Source organism: Bombina bombina, chromosome 5 (genome assembly GCF_027579735.1).
Source record: "Bombina bombina isolate aBomBom1 chromosome 5, aBomBom1.pri, whole genome shotgun sequence".
Classification (NCBI taxonomy): Eukaryota; Metazoa; Chordata; class Amphibia; order Anura; family Bombinatoridae; genus Bombina; species Bombina bombina.
The window spans coordinates 276,135,208-276,158,032 of record NC_069503.1 but is presented as its reverse complement, the minus strand read 5'-3'; the positions used below and the strand labels follow the sequence as shown (position 1 = coordinate 276,158,032).

Sequence of the window (22,825 nt, the reverse complement as noted above, 5' to 3'; positions counted from 1 at the left end):
AAATTCACAGAGGCTCAAGTGAATAGTAACTTAAAAAGCTTTAGATGTAATCTAAGAACTTCAGTATAACAAATCTCCTAAAAGCCGCTGAGTTGGAATAAATTTTTTCCCCAATTTCTCCCTGATGCAGCTCTCTCCTATCTCACTTTCTGTCCTTGCACTCAATTGTATTAACAAATTATTAGACCACAGTTCCCACTGTGACAATATAAAGTAAATATCTCCCACAGTGGCAATGTTTCATTTGGTAAAAAAAAATAAGCACTGTTTTGCAGGCCCAGCTCACAACGCTAGCTTATCTTACCTTTTATGCTGTGGCCAACCAGGAAGAGAACTATACTAGCTCCTGCAGATATCAACCAATCATTGTCCAGTACATAGGAGGGTCAGGGCTTTACATTACACTACAGTTGTCTGCGTTAAATGAAAGCACACACAACAAATAAAAAAAACTGCATTGCAAAGTGTGTATATATATATATATATATATATATATATATATATATATATATATATATATATATATATATATATACAAAGTAGAAAGAAAGGCCCTCTCCGTGTAGTATTAATTCAATTTTACTAGATGAACGTTTTCGGGGTTGCCGGGTTGGCCCCGTCCTCAGACCTTACAAAACAAACAAAAAAGTGAACAATTTATGTGATTACCTGGTTGCGATTAATTGAATTAATACTACACGGAGAGTGCCTTTCTTTCTACTTTGCTTATTACTGTTTTAAGTGCACCCCGGAGGCTGGATTGGAGTAGTGAGTTTGGGATCCTATTGGTATTTTGTATATTATATATATATATATATATACACACACATATATAAACATAATCACACATTTTATGTTCAATTAAAATGTAAGTTTTATTTCTCTTGAAATCCGTATTATTCACTGTATCCCCATCTGCTTTGATTATATAAGCTAATGGTATAATACTGAGTTGAAAGTATCATGCTAACTAATATGCTAATAAAGCTGTTATAGCTCATGAAAGCACTATCTTTAATCATTCTTTTTTTCTTCTTCAGATAATGCTGATCCTGAAGGGCAAGGATTCTGTCAAGCTGGTTTTAGCCTGGACTTTAACAAGGTCATTTTATTCTGAACTTTTACTGATTCTATGTGCCATCCTTAATTCTTATGGGCAGAACAAGGCTTAAAAGTGTTAAGCAATTGCTATTTATTCTTCAGTGCAGATGTGCTCTGTCTGGGAGCCATATGTTTCTAGAATAGGTATTTATAAGTTTGAGGCCTTTCTTGCAGGGTTATAGATCTTGTTAAGCAATTGATGATTTGGTGCTATGTATAGAATTACAGGAGTACTTCAGAGATATTGCGGGTTTGGTTCCAGACCACCGCAATAAAGCGAATATAGCAATAAAGTGAGTCATACAATTTTTTTTGGTTTCCCAGTGCATATAAAATTTATATTTACACTATACTCTAGTCTATTAAGTGTGCAATAGCATTATGTCATTATGTAAATTACATAACTTAATTCAAAAATACTTTATTGCTAAAAAAATGCTAACCATCATCTGAGCCTTCAGTTAAGTCATTGCTGGTGGTGTGTATATATAGGTGTGTATAAATGTTACTCATGTGTTTATATGTGTATATATGTTGGAAAAATGGAGCAATAGACTTGCTTGACACAGGGTTACCATAAACCTTCAATTTGCAAAAAGAACAATATTTGTGAAGCCCAATAAAATGAGCTATGCTTGTACATATTTTGTTTTGATTAATAGAATTTGCTCACGGTTGAAGAATGCTTAGTAATACAATCATTAAAGGGAAATTAAACCTTTTTTTTCCATCTATGCAAACATAGTAAAAAAATAAATTCTAGCTCTAAATACCTTCATTTAAAGCTTCGTTACGCTTTCACCGCAATTTTGTAGCAAAATTCGGCCTGTTTCCAAACCCAAGTAGCCTACCGTGATTGGACAAGAATAACGATCCCCTCAGTGGGCTACTTAGGTTGGAGTAGTGTTGCTCCTTCCATGTTGCGCATATGTACCCAGACATGCGCAATTAATTGCAATAACCATTGTGCATGTGCACTGCTCTTCTGATGTAACTCTGACATCACCATCTATTCCCATGCCTTAGCAGAAGCAGAGAGATGCAGTTGGAGCTGCAGTATGGGCTGCAATGTGCGCGTGCACAATCTATTGGTTAGGTCTTAGGTGTCCCATGGTAAACAATGTCATTCTGCACATGCAAGTTTTTAATATTGTTTGTGCACCAATTTTAAAGTTAGGTGCGCAGCGGTTGGACAAAGAATATACAGAAAGCCTCATGCTATTTTTTAGGGGGTGTGTTTATGATGTCATTGTTTGAAAAAAAAGTTATATTGTTTAAAGGGACAGTAACATCAAAACTAAACTTTCATGATTCAGATAGGGCATGCAATTTTAAACAACTTTCCAATTTACATTTATCATCAAATTTGCTTTGTTCCCTTGGTGGTATTTTTGAAAAGCTAAACCTAGCTAGGCTCAAACTGATTTCTAAACAGTTGAAAACCGCCTCCTAGCTCAGAGCATTTTGAAAGTTTTTCACAGTTAGACTGTGCTAGTTCACATGTGTCATAGATAACATTGTGCTCACTCCCGTGAAGTTATTTAGGAGTCTTCACTGATTGACTACACTGCATGTCTGTCAAAGGAACTTAGATAAGGAGGCTGTCTGCAAAGGCTTAGATACAAGGTAATCACAGAGGTAAAAAGTATATTAATATAACTGTATTGGTTATGCAAAAACGGGGAATGGGTTATAAAGGGATTATCTATCTTTTTAAATAAGAACATTTTTGGTGTAGACTGTCCCTTTAATATAAAGATGCTTCATTTAGAAGTAAAAGTAAGTAGAATTAGATCTGATTAATAATAGGATTATTATGAGGACTTTTCTTAATACACTTTTATGCAAAATGTTATAACCCTTTGTAGCACCCCTAAACTGAATGAGTTGACAAGTTAGTAGCTCATTAAATCCAGTCCTTGTTGTTTATAGAATGGTATTTATGAAGTGTAAATTTGTACATGAGGTTTTGCTTACTTATAACAACAACACATTTCAGTCAACACTAACCATGCATTTTTGCAATAGTTTTTTCTTTGTCTTTTCTGGGCCATTTAAACAAGTGATTTTTGCCCAGAAATTAAAGCATGTCCCTTCCATGTGGTAATCAACACTCAGGAACCACACTCACATATGAAATAGCAGCTCAAGTAATCAGCCTCTGATTGGCTGTATTGATTACTGTCTGCTAATGAAAAAAAAAAAAAAATGCCAGGAGAATGTGGCAGAATATGATGTTAAAAAAGACAAACATTTAATTTTTATATTCAAAAACATTTTATGTGACAAACTACAATGCTTTACAATAAGTAGATTGGAGGTGATCCTTGGCCCTTCAAAAAGGACAAAAATTGAGTTAACACCTTTACTGTAACCTGTTGACTTTTCACTGGGTTTTCCTATTGTGCTTTTCTTGTTACAAGGTATGAACCAGGAATGATGAGATTCAGAGTTGTTTTCGCTTTATTATATCTTTGTAGTGCATTAAAGGAATACTAAACCCACATTTTTTCTTTCATGATTCAGACAGAGCATGTAAATTTAAGCAACTTTCTAATTTACTCCTATTATATTTTTTCTTCATACTCTTGCTATCTTTATTTGAAAAGCAGGAATGAAAGCTCAGGAACCGGCTCATTTTAGGTTCAGCACCTGGGTAGCGCTTGCTGATTGGTGGCTAAATGTAGCCACCAATCAACAAGTGCTATCCAGGGTTCTGAACCAAAAATGGGCCGGCTTTTAAGCTTTCATTCCTGCTTTTTCAAATAAAGATTCCAAAAGAATGAAGAAAAATTGATAATGGGAGTAAATTAGAAAGTTGCTTAAAATTGCATGGTCTATATGAATAATACAATACATAATTTGGGTTTAGTATCCCTTTAAATTCTCTCACAAAAAAAAGAGTGTTTGGAAATGATGTAGTTCCAAGTAGACTAAAGTGTGAATCATCCAGACATAAAACACACAGGAAACATAGATATTAATACCAGCTAAAAAGATTTAAAAGTATTTACCAAGGTATCTCAAAGGATGAACATAGCACCTTTCCCATGACATCATATTTATTTAATGGTTCTGGAATGTTGACTATTTCATCGATATTTGTTAAATTCTGCAGCCAAATAAAAGTTTTCTCAGTAATTCTGTCTTAAATTCTGTTTTAAACCATTAATGAATGATTACATGTAGCTGAAATACGGGAAATGTAAAAATGTCTCTAGTGAAGATCATTTGTGTATAAAACACATTCAACTTGTATCTATGAAGAAGTTTCCATTTCTCTATGTAATATCAATATGAAATCTAAAGCTTTAAGGGTACACTTTTTTTGTAGTTGATAATGTCAACTCACTTAGCTATACTGGTAGAAAGAGACATTCATTTATATGTATAAGCACATAAACACCAGTATTTTAGCAACAAATTATCATTTAACTGGACATAAAAAGTATTTTTATTAATTTTACACAGTACATCTCAAATAACAAAAATGATCAATAATCTAAATGTCAAAATAACATCAGTAATTAATTAATTAATTAATTAATTTTAATTTATTTTCATGTGATTGATATCCTGAAATTGTAAACCTTTCAATAGAACAAACTTAGGTAAGACACTTTATTACCCTTAGGCAGAGGCAATTTGTTTTAAAAATGTGCAGACTTGGCTGATATGTTATTCTACAGCAACACAGCAATGTCTTGTTATTACAAAGTTTTACTATCTCTTTAAATGTCCCTTTAAAGGGGCAGTCTACAATAGAATTGTTATTGTTTTAAAAGATAGATAATCCCTTTATTACCCATTCCCAAGTTTTGCATAACCAACACAGTAATATTAAAGGGACAGTCTACCATAGAATTGTTATTGTTTTAAAAGATAGATAATTCCTTTATTACCCATTCCCCAGTTTTGCATAACCAACACAGTTATATGAATATATTTTTTACCTCTGTGATTACCTTGTATCTAAGAACCTTCTTCTAGCCCCCTGATCACATGACTGTAACTGTTTATTATATACTAGTCCTAAAGCCCGTTCACACGGGCCATTTTTTGCAGTACAGCGGTCCCACCTCTTGCGCTCTCTCCCTCCTCCTCTCTTTTGCTCTCTCTCTCCCCCTCTCTTTTGAGATTTCTCTCTCCCCCCTCTCTTTTGAGCTCTCTCTCTCCCCTCTCTCTTTTGCGCTCTTTCTCTCTCTTTTGCGCTCTCTCTCTCCCCCTCTCTCTTTTGCGTTCTCTCTCCCCCTCTCTTTTGCGCTCTCTCTCCCTCTCCCCCCTCTCTTTTGCGCTCTCCTTCTCCCCCCTCTCTTTTGTGCTCTCTCTCTCCCCCCTCTCTTTTGCGCTCTCTCTCTCCCCCTCTCTTTTGCGCTCTCTCTCTCCCCCTCTCTTTTGCGCTCTCTCTCTCCCCCATCTCTTTTGCGCTCTCTCTCTCCCCCAGCTCTTTTGCGCTCTCTCTCCCCCATCTCTTTTGCGCTCTCCCCCCCTCTCTCTCCCCTCTCTTTTGTGCTCTCTCCCCCCTCTCTTTTGTGCTCTCTCTCCCCTCTCTTTTGCGCTCTCTCTCCCACCCTTTCTTTTGCACTCTCTCTCCCCCTCTATTTTGCGCTCTCTCTCCCCCTCTCTTTTGCGCTCTCTCACCCCCTCTCTTTTGCGCTCTCTGTCCCCCTCTCTTTTGCGCTCTCTCTCCACCCCTCTCTTTTGCGCTCTCTCCACCCTCTCTTTTGTGCTCTTCCCCCCCTCTCTTTTGCGCTCTTCCCCCTCTCTTTTGCACTCTCTCCCTCCCCCCTCTTTTGCGCTCTCTCTTCCCCCCTCTTTTGCACTCTCTCTCCCCCCTCTCTTTTGTGCTCTCTCCCCCTCTCTCTTGCTGTCTCTCTCCCCCTCTCGCTTTTGCTGTCTCTATCCCCGATCTCTTTTGCTGTTTCTCTCCCCCTCTCTTTTGCTGTCTCTCCGCCCCCTCTCTTTTGCTGTCTCTCTTCCCCTCTCTCTTTTGCTGTCTCTCCCCCTCTCTTTTGTGCTCTCTCCCCCCTCTCTTTTGCGCTCTTCCCCCAATCCCCCCTCTTTTGCGCTCTCTCTCCCCCCTCTTTTGCACTCTCTCTTCCCCCCTCTCTTTTGTGCTCTCTCTCCCCCCTCTCTTTTGCTGTCTCTCTCCCCCTCTCTTTTGCTGTCTCTATCCCCCTCTCTCTTTTGCTGTCTCTATCCCCCCTTTCTTTTGCTGTCTCTCTCCACCTCTCTCTTTTGCTGTCTCTCCCCGTCTCTCTTTTGCTGTCTCTCTCCCCGTCTCTCTTTTGCTGTCTCTCTCCCCCCTGTCTTTTGCTGTCTCTCTCCCCCGTCTTTTGCTGTCTCTCTCCCCCTCTCTCCCCCCTCTCTTTTGCTGTCTCTCTCCCCCGTCTTTTGCTGTCTCTCTCCCCCTCTCTCCCCCCACTCTATCTCTCTCCCCTCTTCCCTCTTCCATCTATCACACGACCGCGCCCGACCACGCCCCTTCACGTCCGGCCACACCCCTTCACGCCTGGTCACACCCCCAGGCCGCGCCCGGCCAAGCCCACTTCTGTCACACTGCACCGCAGATCTTCAGTTAGGGACTCAAAGGCCAGGTGTGTTTGTCCTTGTGCTGTCTCTACTGCGCATGACAGCTTCGGACAAACACACTTGGCCTTTTATTATATAGGATTGTCTTGCATTTAGCATTGTTTTGTGCTAACTCTTAAATAACTTTTTGTGCCTGAACACAGTTATCTATATGGCCCATGTGTACTTTCTGTCTCTTTGTGTTGAAAAGAGATTTAAAAAGCATGTGATAAGAGGCAGCCCTCAAAGGCTTATAAATTAGCATATGAGCCTACCTATATTTAGTTTAAACTAAGAATACCAAAAGAAAAAAGCAAATTTGATGATAAAAGTAAATTAGAAAGTTGATTAAAATTGCATGTCCTATCTGAATAATGAAAGTTTAATTTTGACTAGACTGTCCCTTTAAGGATACATATAAATAAACATTCTGCATTACCAAAATAAATAAAATAAGACACCCATCATTAGGAAATATTTTTTGTACACTAAACTGACTAACTGGTTAAAGGGACACTGAACCCTAATTTTTTTCTTTTGTGATTCAGATAAACCATGCAATTTTAAGCAACTTTCTAATTTAATTCTATTATCAATTTTTCTTTGTTTTCTTGCTATCTTTATTTGAAAAAGAAGGCATCTAAGCAAAGGAGCCATCCAATTTTTGGTTCAGACCATGGACAGCACTTGTTTATTGGTGGGAGAATTTATCCATCGATCAGCAAGAACAGCACAGGTTGATCACCAAAAATGGGCCGGCATCTAAACTTACATTCTTGCATTTCAAATAAAGATACCAAGACAATAAAGAAAATTTGATAATAGGAGTAAATTAGAAAGTTGCTTAAAATTGCATGCTCTATCTAAATCATGAAAGAAAAAAATTTGGGTTCAGTGTCCCTTTAATTTAGTGGAATTCTACCAAATGAAGTTGTAATTTGCTTTATTTTCTTCTGTCTAGAATGGGGACATAGCATTAGGAGGACCTGGCAGCTATTACTGGCAAGGTAAGATTACTGTAAATCAGGGATTAAGGCCCATGAACCAATGTGGCCCTTGAGTGACTTGAATCCAATCATACTTTCACATCCCAGTACCCTGCAACTCCCCAAGTGCTCACTGTAAAGATCTCCTGTTATAGAATGCACAGAACTCACCCAAAGTGATCCTAGGCTCTGACTAAGCTCTGTGTGTATCCTTTACAATCAGGGTCTTTGTGTAGATGTGTTATATATCTGAGGCATTTATCCCTCTGAAAAACTGTTCATTTGAACTAGCTTTTTTATGTTAGGCTTGTGCGCTCAGCAGTTTTGTTCTCTACTAATGCAACGAGCCTCCGCCTTCTTCCGCATTCGGCATTAAATGAAACTGCCGAACGCACACACACAAATTAAATTAGATATTTTTTTCCAGTTAAAATTGAATGTAGACCACTTATTTGCCTGTTTAAAAATGCTGTCAAACGCTGAAAAAGCTGTGAAGAAAGTTTAATGCTGGAGGACACGTTCTTTCTTCAGTTCATTCATTAGCAAAATATCATTATATTAAATATTGGAAATTTGCAGATTTGTAATTTCTTTTTAAAAAGATGAAAACAATATTTCTCCCTCAGACTCCACTCAGATTGGAAGCTTCATAGTGAGGCCCCTTGGCAACCTCACACACATTTATGAATCTATACCAATGTATATTATTATTATTATTATTATTATTATTATTATTATTTAGAATCCAGTTTAATTGAGTCCAGCTTTCTCTTTCATGCATAGTTTTATATTATAACACTTTTTAGGAAATTAGTTGCCCCTGGTTTAATGATTTTCTGAGGCTAACAACAAGTTAGGATAGGCATATGTTAAATGCTAAAACAAATGTTCTCTTCACTGATTGTTTTAGCATTTGAATTTTAGTATAAAACAAATGTTAACATTAAAAACTGAAAAGATAACTTGAGAATATTCAATGTTAGCTTTCAAATGTGATTCTCATAGACTTAAAGGGACAGTATACACCAATTTTCATCATTAGTGTAATAAACACTACTATAAAGAGGAATATGCACAGATACTGATCTAAAATCCTGTATAAAACCTTTTAAAAACATACTTAGAAGCTCCCAGTTTAGCACAGTTGATGAGGTTAGGCTGGGACACTCACTGAAAGGGGATGGGTAAACAAAAAGAGCAGACACCCCCCTTCCTGCATATGAAAAGACAGATAACATAAACATGAGACTGCAGGAGTCTGTAAACAAAAACACTCCAAGATGGGCTATATAAAAGGATCATCTACAAATCATTTATGCAAAGAAAAATCTAGTGTACAATTTCCCTTAAATTTGAACTCTTTGAGAATAATCAATAACAAAATAGGCCACTGGTTTAAACTGTGGAATTAATTAAAGGGACAGTATACACTCATTTTCATATAACTGCATGTAATAGACACTACTATAAAGAATAAGATGCACAGATACTGATATAAAAATCCAGTATAAAACTGTTTAAAATCTTACTTATATGCTCTGTTGAAAAGGCAGTTGGAAAGCCCACTGCAAGTGGTAAATAAGACACTCCCCCCTCCCCCTTCTTTTACATGAAAAGACCCTTTAAACAAACAGGAGCAAGCTGGAGAAGGTAGCTGACGGTATTCTCATAAGACTTTGGGGCTTAGTTAGGAGTCTGAAAATCAGAGCAATATTATTTAAAAATAAGCAAAACTATACATTTTAAAAAATAAAAATGTATGGGCTTTATAAAAGGATCATCTACAAAACATGTATGCAAAGAAAAAATGAGTGTATAATGTCCCTTTAAGTCTAATAGACATTAGTATATTCATGAAAGCCTAGTAGCAAGGACAAACAAGGAAGTCACTACACAGATCCGGGGGTTAAAGCCCAAGACAAAATTCAGTTACCTGTAACCAGATGCCACCCTCCTTGACTTATCCATTGGCTATTTCCCAAACACCATTCTGTAGATAAAATGCAAGATCTGTTATAGAGCATTTAATACCACATTTGCAGGTAGGTTCACTAATAGACCAGTTATGTAGCCTGTTGTCAGCGATTAGGGCAGCTACTAACAAAGTAAATAAAACAAATAAAAAACTTTCCTGATATAATTGAATTGTTCATCAGTGAGCCCTTATGGCCACTCTGGTATTATTTATTGTAGAACACTATGGGCTTCACCCTTATTAACACCCCTGTAGACAAATATATTTCCAACTGAATGAACAACACATATATATTCTTTATATATTAATGCCTAGAAACCCAACAATATCTATACATGTTGTGACGCTAAAAGTTCCATAAGCACCTTTATTTCATTGACTGTTTACTTACTTCAGCTGCTATTGTTGATTGGTTCTTCCTTAGGAGCTATGCTTCATAATTTGTCTTTACATTTTATGCCTGCTGCTTTAAAGGTCACATATAAAAATGGGAATTATTGATTTTTTTCCTCCCCAGAATAACTCACTAACTTTTACTTGGTTACAGGACAAATCTTCACAGCTAAAATTGCAGATATCATACAAGGTTATTCATACAAGAGCATTATCAGGAAGCTGGTTGGGGAAAAGCAAACTGCAATGGCCCAGTCTGCCTATGATGATAGTTATTTGGGTAAGGAAATCATTTGTAAAGCATGAACAAATTTAATATGTATCTTGTGTATTAATTAAAAATCCATGGTGTTTTCCATTGGAGACTCGCCCATCAATAAAAAAACGGTTTTGGTGTACGTGTGTGTATGTGTATATACATATATGTGTGTATGTGAATGTATGTGCAAAGTATTTTATACTTAAAGGGACAGTCTACTCTAGAATGTTTATTTTTTTTTTTAAAATAGATCATCCCATTTTTTACCTATACCCCATACTAACTAACATTGTTATATTAATATACTTTTTTATCTCTGTGATTAACCTTGTATCTAAGCCCCTGCAGGCTGTCCCTTATCTCAGTTCTTTTGACAGACTTGCATTTTAGCCAATCAGTGCTGACTCATAAATAACTTCACAGGAGTGAGCACAATGTTATCTCTATGGCATACAAACTAACACTGTCCAGCTGTGAAAAGGTAATAAAATGCACTGAGACAAGAGGCAGCATTCAAAGGGTTAGAAATAAGCATATGAGCCTACCTACGTTTAATGTTCAACAAAGAATACCAAGAGAACAATGCAAATTTGATGATAAATGAAAATTGGAAAGTTGTTTAAATTTGCATAGCCTAACTGAATCATGAAAGTTTAATTTTGACTAGAATGTCCCTTTAACTTTCATTAAAATAGTATAGCATGAAGATCTCCACTACTTGCTTACCATTAGCTTAGCGCACCATTTTCTTAGCGCTCTAGTGATATCCTATATGAATTTTACTTCACGCCCCTATAGAATTCTATGTGAGGGATTTATCATACTATCTGTCAGGCATATGTTAGCACAATAGCACACTTTAGAATACTGCTTAAGATCTAAAAGAATAACATTGCGCCAGGGCCGTCTTTAATATTGACTGGACCCTGGCCGAAAATTTTCTTGGGCCCCCCCCCATGCAATTTCGCTCTCCACCCAAACATCCCAAAAAACAACTAAATCAATTTTTTTTTTAACTATTAGCCCAGCAGTGGATTATCCACTGCTGAGCTAATCATTTAAAAAAATGAAATAAATTGCAATATGTGAAACTGGACCTAAGCAGTACTAATAAGTAAATAAATATATAAATTCCTCCACTGTGGATTCATTTAATATTCTTTTGAATATGATTCTGGTGTGAGGTTAGCTGGTTAAAGAGATTTAGGGCAGCCAACAGGAGCAAAGCAAGGTAAAGACTGAGGAGGAAGCATGGCGGTGCAGTATAAGTTTACTGACTGGAACAGCAGAACTACTATGGGAAGCTGTAAAATCTGAGACAGAGATAAAACAAAAACTATAAAAATAAACCTTACATTAATGTGTGAAGTATCAGCATGCCACTATACATCAGCCACAGCAGCATATGTCACTTCTTTGCTAGGAACAAGTTCCCTCTCACCTTGCACTAGACAATGCTGCATGGGGAGGGGTGCACTCACTTATTCTTCCCACTGACACCTTTCTACAAAGCACTGTTACCCTAACAAACTTCAGTTAGTTGATCTTAGGGCCACAGCAGAAAGAGCAGGGCTAAGGGGACCAGCAGACTGGATGCTGTCTGTCCAAGACTGCATGGATACAGTGTGAGATGAGTCACACAGCCTCAAGACTGAAGAGAGCAGTGTATGCAGCTGCACAGATGCTCAAATCCTCACGTGCTTGCCGCTCCAGCTTTCTGCTGCATGCGCCTACAGTCAGCCCTACCCAGAAACAATCCCTACCACCAGAGCAGTTACCTGGTAACAGTGGTAACCCCAGTAGGACCTTTTATGATGCAGTGGGGATGGCTGGATGCTGAGTTAGGGCTTAGCATTCAGTGCTGCACAATGCACATCTAAAACAGCACATGGCAATAGCTTGGCATATCACATGACACCGGGACGGTCTGGCACAGTTTAAAAAAAAATATGTAAGCAGAGTACTTTTGACTGTGACAGCATTAGGACTGAATGTGTGTGTTCCCCATGTCAAATCAGCAGTCTGGTATGAACCATAAAAAAAAAAAAAAAAAAAAAAAAAAATTTTTTTTTTTTAGGACTCTTGGGCCCCTCAACAGAAACTGGGCCCCTTTTGCCCTGTGTTAAAGACGGTCCTGCATTGCGCATGTAACATGACCACAGAAATAGAAGAGTTATTGATTTACGGAAACAATGTTAAAGCTTAATTTTACTAATATGTTTGTGCTCCATTTGTAATCTAAGCATGTATGGGGATTTAAATGATGAATTTAACATCAGTTTAACTACAATTTCTTATGTATCTGTGTCATTGTAATAGGTTAGTGTTTTCTAATGGAATATCAGAGGGACTACAAAGACTTCAGCAATTCTCAGCAGCCTTAGAGCAATGCATTGTGTAAACAGGATGTCACCAGTTGAGATATTCCTTCCTAGAGTTTTCTTCAGTATTTAGGAAAATGTGCACTTTTAATTATAATAGAACATTACTTTTGAAAGTTACTTATAATTATCAACATCTGTTTATGTGCCCATAGATACATATACATAGATAAGCAAAATGTCCAGGACAGATAAAAGCTTGCAAGTAATTATTTAGGAAGTTCAAGATAACGAGATAAGAGCTGACCAGTGATAACTATTTATAGATACATAATGGCTGGTAGCAGCTCCTGCATATTACAGAATAGCAGTTTCAATACAGACTGTTGACAATTCTGCCTCCTGCTTATCTTAAAGCGACATAAAACAAGTTGGGACAGAGACAAAATATAATAATTTGTACTTTAATTACTTTACCTGCAAATTTATACTGCAGTGCCTCTCCATTAACCCTTTCTTTTTAGTTTCTGAATTGTAAAGCTCTAACTCCCCCCACACAATTAATTTTATGGTTGTATCTATGTTTATTGTTCTTTTGGTAAAATGCTAAAGTGAATAGGGATTATCTGCTGGAGTGTGCATGTGTCTTTAGTACTCTATGGCAGCAGTGTTTTGCAACATTATTTGTAGCTTTGTTATACAATGTTATAAAACACTGCAGCCATAGAGTACTAAAGACACGTGCACACTCCTGAGCTCTTATGAGCCTACCTACTTTTACTCTTCAATAAAAGATACCAATAGAACAAAGCAAATTTCATAGAAAAAGTTAGAAAGTTATTTCAAATTTCATGCTCTATCCGAATCATTAAAATATAATTTTGACTTTACTGTCCCTTTAAACACTTTTAGTGACAAAAAAAAACAAATACATGGATCATTTATTGACTTTAAAATGCCCTTAAACACCATATGTAGTCCCTTTTTGTATATAAGACATGGGTGGACTATGTTCTCAGGCAGGGAGCCAGTCCTCCAGTATTCATGGGGAATGAGGAAGCATTTGCTGCTAGAATTTAAGATTGCAAACGCAATTGCTTGTGCAGACCCGCCCCTACTTCCAAGCAAACTGTCTGCCAGTACCTAAGATGGTGGTGACCAAGGGGGGTGAGGGAGTGAAGTGAGTTTTTTGGGATGGATCAGATTGAGATCAGGGGGTGGAAGGTGTCAGGTGGGAGGGTAATCTCTACACTACAGCTAAAATTAACCTTACAAGCTACCTGATTAACCCCTTCACTGCCGTGAATAATAGAAGTGTGGTGGGCAGCTGCAATTAGTGACCTTCTAATTAAAGGGACACTGAACCCAATTTTTTTCTTTCATGATTAAGATAGAGCATGCAATTTTAAGCAACTTTCTAATTTACTTCTATTATCAAATGTTCTTCATTCTCTTGGTATCTATATTTAAAAAGCAAGAATGTAAGTTTAGATGCCAACCTGAGCTGTTCTTGCTGGTTGGTGGACAAATTCACCCACTAATAAACAAGTGCTGTCCAGGGTCTGACCCAAAAAAATTCTGGCTCCTTAGCTTAGATGCCTTCTTTTTAAATAAAGATAGCAAGAGATCAAAGAAAAATTGATAATAGACATAAATTATAAAGTTTCTTAAAGGGACAGTCAAGTCCAAAAAAAACTTTCATGATTCAGATAGGGCATGTAATTTTAAACAACTTTCCAATTTACTTTTATCACCAATTCTGCTTTGTTTTCTTGGTATTCTTAGTTCAAAGCTAAACCTAGGAGGTTCATATGCTAATTTCTTAGACCTTGAAGGCCGCCTCTAATCTAAATGCATTTTGATAGTTTTTCACCACTAGAGGGCATTAGTTCATGTATTTCATATAGATAACATTGAACTCATGCACAGGAATTTACCATGGAGACAGCTCTGATTGGCTAAACTGCAAGTCTGTCAAAAAAACTGAAATAAGGGGGCAGTCTGCAGAGGCTTAGATACAAGGTAATTACAGAGGTAAAACGTATATAATTATAACTGTGTTGGTTATGCAAAACTGGGGAATTGGTAATTAAGGGATTATCTATCTGCTATTTGTTAACAAAGGGGGTCCCAGAGAAACTTTTACATCATTTGTGTCATGATTGCACAAGCAGTATGTAAATAATTTCAGTGAGATGCCCAAAGTTTGTGAAAAAGTTAACTATTTGTTTTTTATATAATCGCAATTGGCGGTGAAATGGTGGCATGAAATATACCAAAATGGTAGTAGATCAATACCTTGGGTTGTCTACTTAAAAATATATATAGTTTTGACAGGTAAATAAAAGAAAACAAGGCTCTATTTTTGTTTAAATGGAGTAATAGCAAAATGCTAAAAATTCTCTGGTATTTTGGGCAAGTACTGGTAGCAAACGGGTTAACTCTTGGTTGTAAGCTTGCATGAGTGAGCGTGCACTGCATGGGCTCCGAAGCTGCAATACACATTCATAAATAGAGCCCAAACTATTTACTCCCATATCCCTTTCAAACAATTTTTCATATGTTGCATCTAAAATAAGGTATTTTTTATTTTTTAAAATACATGTCATGAATAAACCAAAATTTTGTTTTCATGACATAGAAAGCAAATCCCTGTCCTCCAACTGCGCTGAGAGCAATGAATCGCCTGGTATGCAGTATGCATTTCCTTCTAGTTAGCTTAAATTAAACCTTTTTATGCCAACAACTCTTCCTATTCACTTCTTTACATTTCAACTGACCAATCAGATTCAAGTTACGTTCCCCTTGCTATCACTCCCCCTGACAGTAGTATGCTTCAAATACCATAAATCCTCATTTGTTTTTTAACAATTAGCAAAATCAATTGTTTAATTTCTGCTATAATTTTTGTTCATGTGGTTGAGGCAAAAAATGTAAAAATAATCTGTATTCATCAATACCGAATGCTAATTATAAAAAAAATCTGCAAGATGTACGAGTTATGATGTGATTACATAAACATGCATTTTTCATTAGAGACTAAAACATAAAATTAATACAGTCAGACTAATCACTTCCTGCCTCCATCAGTGTGTCATCAAACAACATATAGCAAATCTCATCTGTCTGATAGAGAGGCATGTTTCTCTGCATCTTATTGATTAGATGCCAACTCTTGTTTTTTATTTTCCTTCACAGGATACTCAATGGCTGTTGGAGAATTTACGGAGGATTCTGAGCAAGGTAATATGCTAATGTTAACCACAAATCTATATGCAATATAAGCCCTGTTGTAGCACCATGTTAAAATATGTATCTGCATGTCTCTTGCGTTTCCTGTTACCAGCATGTATATTAAATATTAAAACATACGTTACATTATCAAATAATAAATAAGGTATGAGGAGTGAAATGTGGAGATGTTAATGCAGTTTATCTAGACAAAAGTTTTCAAAATTGCCAGAGTTTTAAAACATGTGGGCCAGGTTACAAGTGGCGCGCTTTTTCGCTCACGCACTAACTGCGCTCTAAATGTAACGTTTTAACATGGCCAGGTTAGCGTGCATTACAAGTTGAAAGTAAAAAGTTAGCATGTGAGCGAAAGTCCAATGCCCACTAACTTCAGGACTTCGGATATTGCGACCTCGCTAACGTCTTCTCCCCGTAGACTAACTAGGTAGACTAGTTAATAACAATTTACTAACTATTTTTCACACAAGGAGTGGAGGTGATAAAGTCACTTCCACGAAAGAATGCGGTTATAGCACTCACTGTCTTGACCCCTTATGCGGCATCAACTTCCAGAGTATAAAACTTAACTTTTATTGATTTGGCTAAAATTATTGGAGAGGGGGGAACAAAGGGAAACATAAACAATTAAAAACCTAGGAGGGAGTAGTCATGTATAGATTCAGTTATGTACAGTAATTGTGTGAATAGGCCTTTGGGGTATGATAGCCCAAATAATAATATTACAGTATAATCTATACAGAAATCGGTGTGGCACACCGGCTCAATTAGATAAAGCTCGCTCAATGTAGTGTAGATTGCTATAAGACTAACAAGTGGGAGAATGCTTCTGCTCCAATTAATTAGAGGTTGTGGGTTTTCAGCAATAGCAAGGATATCAAGTAAGATAAGTAGTCAGTTTAAAGCTGACCTTATGTGTTTATATATACATGTTGCTGTCATCCATACTGTAAGGTTGTTATTTATTTGAAGTAATCATTCACACATAGGATAATCTACACAGGAAATGCTGGATTGATATGTGTTGTCCAGTAGGGGAAACAATACATGGGTTATAGTTTTGGGCTACTTATTTTATCTAAGATACCTGAGATAAGATAACTGCCAATATTGTGGTTCAGTTATTCATTATTGTATCAGTGTAAATCGCTTGATCGCTTATTGTATCAGTGTAAATCGCTTAGGAGAAAGTAGTCTGTTACGTTTTATTGTGGCTCATCGGCATCAATAGAATGTCAGCATCGTACAATCTTTAGGAAACAATACGGAGAGGGCTAACCCCTGTCTCATAATCAGATGAATATCGCTTACAATAGAAGCGTAAACTAATGACCTCCTTATAGTGTAGTGAATAATATGTTAACGGTTGAGTGAGACAACACGGCTATGACTATAATGGGGCATTTATGTGGGTAACTGGGCTAATTAAGGTTATAAGCAAAACCATAAATATTACAAACTACTGCCAATTCAGGCAAGTGACATAGAGATAGATTCATAACAGCAGACAAACAGAATATACTGCCCGCTGGCAGCTCGATACTATTTTGTGAATAAGAAAACAGTATTCATAACAGCATCTAATCACATTACATAAGTGTGTTAAAGTGCAGATATCAACATAGTACTGAGGTACTTGTAGCGATCTTACTGTAGGTAGACTACTGCTGCCTATAAAATTAAAATCTTATCACGTTTTACTTCTGTAATAAAGCTTTACATTTGAATACTGATCGTGATCTTACTAAAGTGGTACTATCAATGCTCAGTGTACTCCAACTTACCACAACACTCACCACAGGTGCTGTACAACACTGCAAGGAGTACTGTTAATGCTCAGTGAATTTTACTAACTACAACCGGTGCAAAAAATTGTACCCATATACTTAAGTATTTGTAGTGGTATTACCGCACCAAAATAAGCTGATTTAACTATACCAATAACCACTGATAGCATATAACACTTTATTGGGGCATTCATGGTACCAGCACGGTAACAAAACTTCTGCTACATAAAAATAAAGTTACCTTCTGCACTTATCTTTAATACCACACCACTACTCTGACGCGGTAGCGCAGAATACTTAGTGCCTTTTTTTCTTTAATGCATAGTCTGCTATTATGAAACAAACTGACAATATAGATACAGCAGGTCACATTTAAGCCTGAATTAATAATAGCTTGATAACGATAAATATCTAGTTCACTCCCAACACAAAACTATCCCAGACCAGACGGTCACATGTGATTACAAAAGAGTTATTGGGACATTATAATACATGTAATCCAATTTACCTGACATTAACCTTTATGTGAATGACTGGTCAGAGAACGATAAGTAAATAAAGAAGTGAGTGAATGGATAGACAAGATCAGTAATAACACTGTCTGTCTCAAGCGATTTACACTGATACAATAATGAATAACTGAACCACAATATTGGCAGTTATCTTATCTCAGGTATCTTAGATAAAATAAGTAGCCCAAAACTATAACCCATGTATTGTTTCCCCTACTGGACAACACATATCAATCCAGCATTTCCTGTGTAGATTATCCTATGTGTGAATGATTACTTCAAATAAATAACAACCTTACAGTATGGATGACAGCAACATGTATATATAAACACATAAGGTCAGCTTTAAACTGACTACTTATCTTACTTGATATCCTTGCTATTGCTGAAAACCCACAACCTCTAATTAATTGGAGCAGAAGCATTCTCCCACTTGTTAGTCTTATAGTAATCTACACTACATTGAGCGAGCTTTATCTAATTGAGCCGGTGTGCCACACCGATTTCTGTATAGATTATACTGTAATATTATTATTTGGGCTACATACATAAATGTTTGAATCACTCTGTACAATTGTTGGTCTGATGAAGGGGTGAACACCTAGAAACGTCACTTGTTTATATGGAATAAAACACTTTTCATTTAACCTGTATCAAGTCCAGTGAGTGTTTGTGTTATAAGTTGTGTGTGTATGTATGTATATATATATATATATATATATATATATATATATATATATATATATATATATATATATATATATATATATATATATTAGTGAGAGAGAGTCCAGAGAAAGTGCACTCACTTGAACTTCAAGCAACCACCTGGGTGCAATGTGTAATGAAGTATACAGCACATAGTATGAAGCACAGCACTCATTTTTCAAAAAAGCGTTAAAACATCAATTTTATTTTCAAACTTTTAAAAGTTCATGATTCCCAAACGTTTCGTGTCTCTACTGACACTTTTCTCAATGGTACAGCAAATGAGGACAGCTTGCCATATACCATATCCCTTTTAACCCTTATATTTTTTTTTAATATTTATATGATTTTTTTTAGCAGAAAGTGTATGTGTATATATGTGTGTGTGTGTGTGTATATATGTGTGTGTGTGTGTGTATATATGTATATATATATATATATATATATATACGTGTGTGTGTGTAATAGTTTATTTTCATATATTTATGATGTGTTTTGTGATTTATTTTTTTTAACCCTTACTCTTACGTTAGGTCTGCTAATACTTTGGGTGCAAACTTTGCTTATCGCGTCCCACACTAATATTAGCATGCCACTTAAATCACTTAATCTAGCCCATAGTATGTCAACAGCTGCAATACACATTATTGCACTCTGATTCCCTGTTATTAAAAGGGACAATCAACTATAATATTTTTGATTAAAAAAAAATTGACAACAAAATAAGCAAATCACCAGCGACAAGTTTGAGATGAACTTGAAAATACATAATAAATAATGTTCTGAAATCAGAGTTTCTCAGGTTTTATGTGACACAGCAGTCCATGGATCTTACGCCTAAGTTTGGCAGTTTTTTGCCAAAAATATTATTTTCTTTTCAGCCAATAAGGAGAAAGTTATTGATAACATGGATATGGACAATCTTTTTTTTGTCCCATGATGCTGGGCATAAAAGGATATTACCTAGACTCACATAACTGTTTATACATGTAAATATGTATTAAATGTAACCCCTTCGGCTAGATGTATGTATCACTACGTCATGAAAGGGTCTTAAGGACCGCATTCCTGCACCCACTACCCCGGAACTTGCCTCGCAACTGAGGTAGTGTGTCCGGGGTCAATCAGAGCCCAAGGCAGTCATGCGATTGATGTGATAGCGAATCATAGAGATCACATGGTTACTGTTTGCAAAACAGTAACAGTGAGGATGAGCGGCCCAGTGGCGGAAGGGGGAGAGAAGCAGCTCAGAAAATTGGTCAGGGAGGGGGATTGAGGGGTGGAATGCTATGCTCAAAAAGTTTGGTAGGGAGAGGGAAGGAGGGATGGGACACTAAACTACAGAAAATGTCAAATCAGAGCAGAGGGCCCTACAAAATGATTGGGAGGTGGGGAGAGAGAGGGGAGGTCAATATGCTACAGAAACAATTATTAGTAAATAAATACAATGTTAAAAATACTCAATACCTAAGATGGCGGCACTACTGGGAGGGTGGAAGGTTAGATAGCTGCTTGGGAGGAATCAGGGGTGGTAGGCTTGAGGAAGGATCCCTTTACTGCAGAATTTAAAAACAAAAAACACTAAACTGCATACTGGCAGACTGTCTGCAAGTACCTAAGATGGTGGTGAGTAGTGTGGGTGGGGGGAGAAGAGAGCTGTTTGGGAGGAATTGGGTAGGGATCAGAGGGAGGTGGGAAGTGTCAGTTGGGAAGGTAATCCTTACATTACAATGATATTACCCTTACCAGCTAACTAATTAACCCCTTCGCTTCTGGGAATTTCAAAAATGTGGTGCGCAGCTGCAATTAGCAGCCTTCTAATTACTAAAAATCAATGGCAAAGCCATGCATATCAGCTATTTCTGAACAAAGGGGACCCCAGAGAAGCTTTTACAACCATTTGTGTTAAGGCTGCACAAGTGGTATGTAAATAATTTCAGTGAAAAGGTTAACATTTTTTTTATATGATTACATTTGATGGTGAAATGGTGGCATAACATATACTAAAGTGGGCCTATATCAATACCTTGGGTTTTCTATTAAAAAACTATGTATAGTTTAATTAAGAAAAAACAAAAAGTTTATTTCTGTGAAATTCTTGGTACTGAAGGGTTTAACTCAATAAACTTAGACATTCAGTGGTGCTCCAGATTATTTTATTATATTATAGAAATCACAGGTACTGAAAACTATAATTATATATTTAGCTCCCCAAAATAATGGTCATAATTCACACTGTTAAACCCAATATTTATTGTTATTGTACAAAAACCACATCAGCAGTATTAGAAAATAAAGAATGACATCCTGACAAATGTCGTTTCCCTTTTAAAATAAAAATACACTATTGGTTAAACGTTTTTAGAACATTTTCTGCAGATAAAAAAGTAATTAAACCGTGTACATATGTGACTCAGACCAAATAATAACAGCAAATGTCTTCTCCTAAGAGTGAGCCAATGCATACTGCTAAACTGTGTCACAATATATAAGTATATGGCTAAATGGTGTCATGCTGTATATGACTAAACTGTGTTATGTTTAAAGTTATATGGCTAAATTGAGTTACACTGTATAGGTATATGGCTAAACTGAGTTACACTGTATAGGTATATGGCTAAACTGAGTTACACTGTACAGGTATATGGCTAAACTGAGTCACACTGTATAGGTATACAACTAAACTGAGTCACACTGTATAGGCATAGGGCTAAACTGGATCATGCTATATAGGTATACAACTAAAACTGAGTCGCAATGTATAGTATACAACTAAATTGTGTCACACTGTATAGGTATACAACTAAACTGAGTTATGTTGTATAGGTATATGACTAAACTTAGTTGTGCTGTATAGGTATATGGCTAAACTGGATCATGCTATATAGGTATACAACTAAACTGAGATAGGCTGTATAGGCATATGACTAAACTGGATCATGCTGTATAGGTATACAACTAAAGTGAGTCACACTGTATAGGTATACATCTAAACTGAGTCACACTGCAAAGGAATACGACTAAACTGGGCCACAATGGATAGGTAAATGGCTAATCAGAGTCACGTTGTATAGGTATACAACTAAAATGAGTTGTGCTGTATAGGTATACAACTAAACTGAGTTGTGCTGTATAGGTATACAACTAAAGTGAGTCATACTGTACAGGGAGTGCAGAATTATTAGGCAAATGAGTATTTTGACCACATCATCCTCTTTATGCATGTTGTCTTACTCCAAGCTGTATAGGCTCGAAAGCCTACTACCAATTAAGCATATTAGGTGATGTGCATCTCTGTAATGAGAAGGGGTGTGGTCTAATGACATCAACACCCTATATCAGGTGTGCATAATTATTAGGCAACTTCCTTTCCTTTGGCAAAATGGGTCAAAAGAAGGACTTGACAGGCTCAGAAAAGTCAAAAATAGTGAGATATCTTGCAGAGGGATGCAGCACTCTTAAAATTGCAAAGCTTCTGAAGCGTGATCATCGAACAATCAAGCGTTTCATTCAAAATAGTCAACAGGGTCGCAAGAAGCGTGTGGAAAAACCAAGGCGCAAAATAACTGCCCATGAATTGAGAAAAGTCAAGCGTGCAGCTGCCAAGATGCCACTTGCCACCAGTTTGGCCATATTTCAGAGCTGCAACATCACTGGAGTGCCCAAAAGCACAAGGTGTGCAATACTCAGAGACATGGCCAAGGTAAGAAAGGCTGAAAGACGACCACCACTGAACAAGACACACACGCTGAAACATCAAGACTGGGCCAAGAAATATCTCAAGACTGATTTTTCTAAGGTTTTATGGACTGATGAAATGAGAGTGAGTCTTGATGGGCCAGATGGATGGGCCCATGGCTGGATTGGTAAAGGGCAGAGAGCTCCAGTCCGACTCAGATGCCAGCAAGGTGGAGGTGGAGTACTGGTTTGGGCTGGTATCATCAAAGATGAGCTTGTGGGGCC

The 22,825-nt window shown here is 36.9% G+C and overlaps 1 protein-coding gene across 1 annotated transcript in view; it reads left to right on the top strand.

Annotated features, from left to right (window-relative positions):
• ITGA8 (integrin subunit alpha 8) overlaps nucleotides 1–22,825 on the top strand; it is a 300,431-nt gene that overhangs the window by 55,663 nt on the left and 221,943 nt on the right. Inside the window, exons 5-8 of the mRNA XM_053714013.1 lie at nucleotides 1,041–1,102; nucleotides 7,634–7,679; nucleotides 10,181–10,306; nucleotides 15,805–15,849. Coding sequence (XP_053569988.1) covers nucleotides 1,041–1,102; nucleotides 7,634–7,679; nucleotides 10,181–10,306; nucleotides 15,805–15,849 — 279 coding nt within the window. The remainder of the gene's footprint in view (nucleotides 1–1,040; nucleotides 1,103–7,633; nucleotides 7,680–10,180; nucleotides 10,307–15,804; nucleotides 15,850–22,825) is intronic.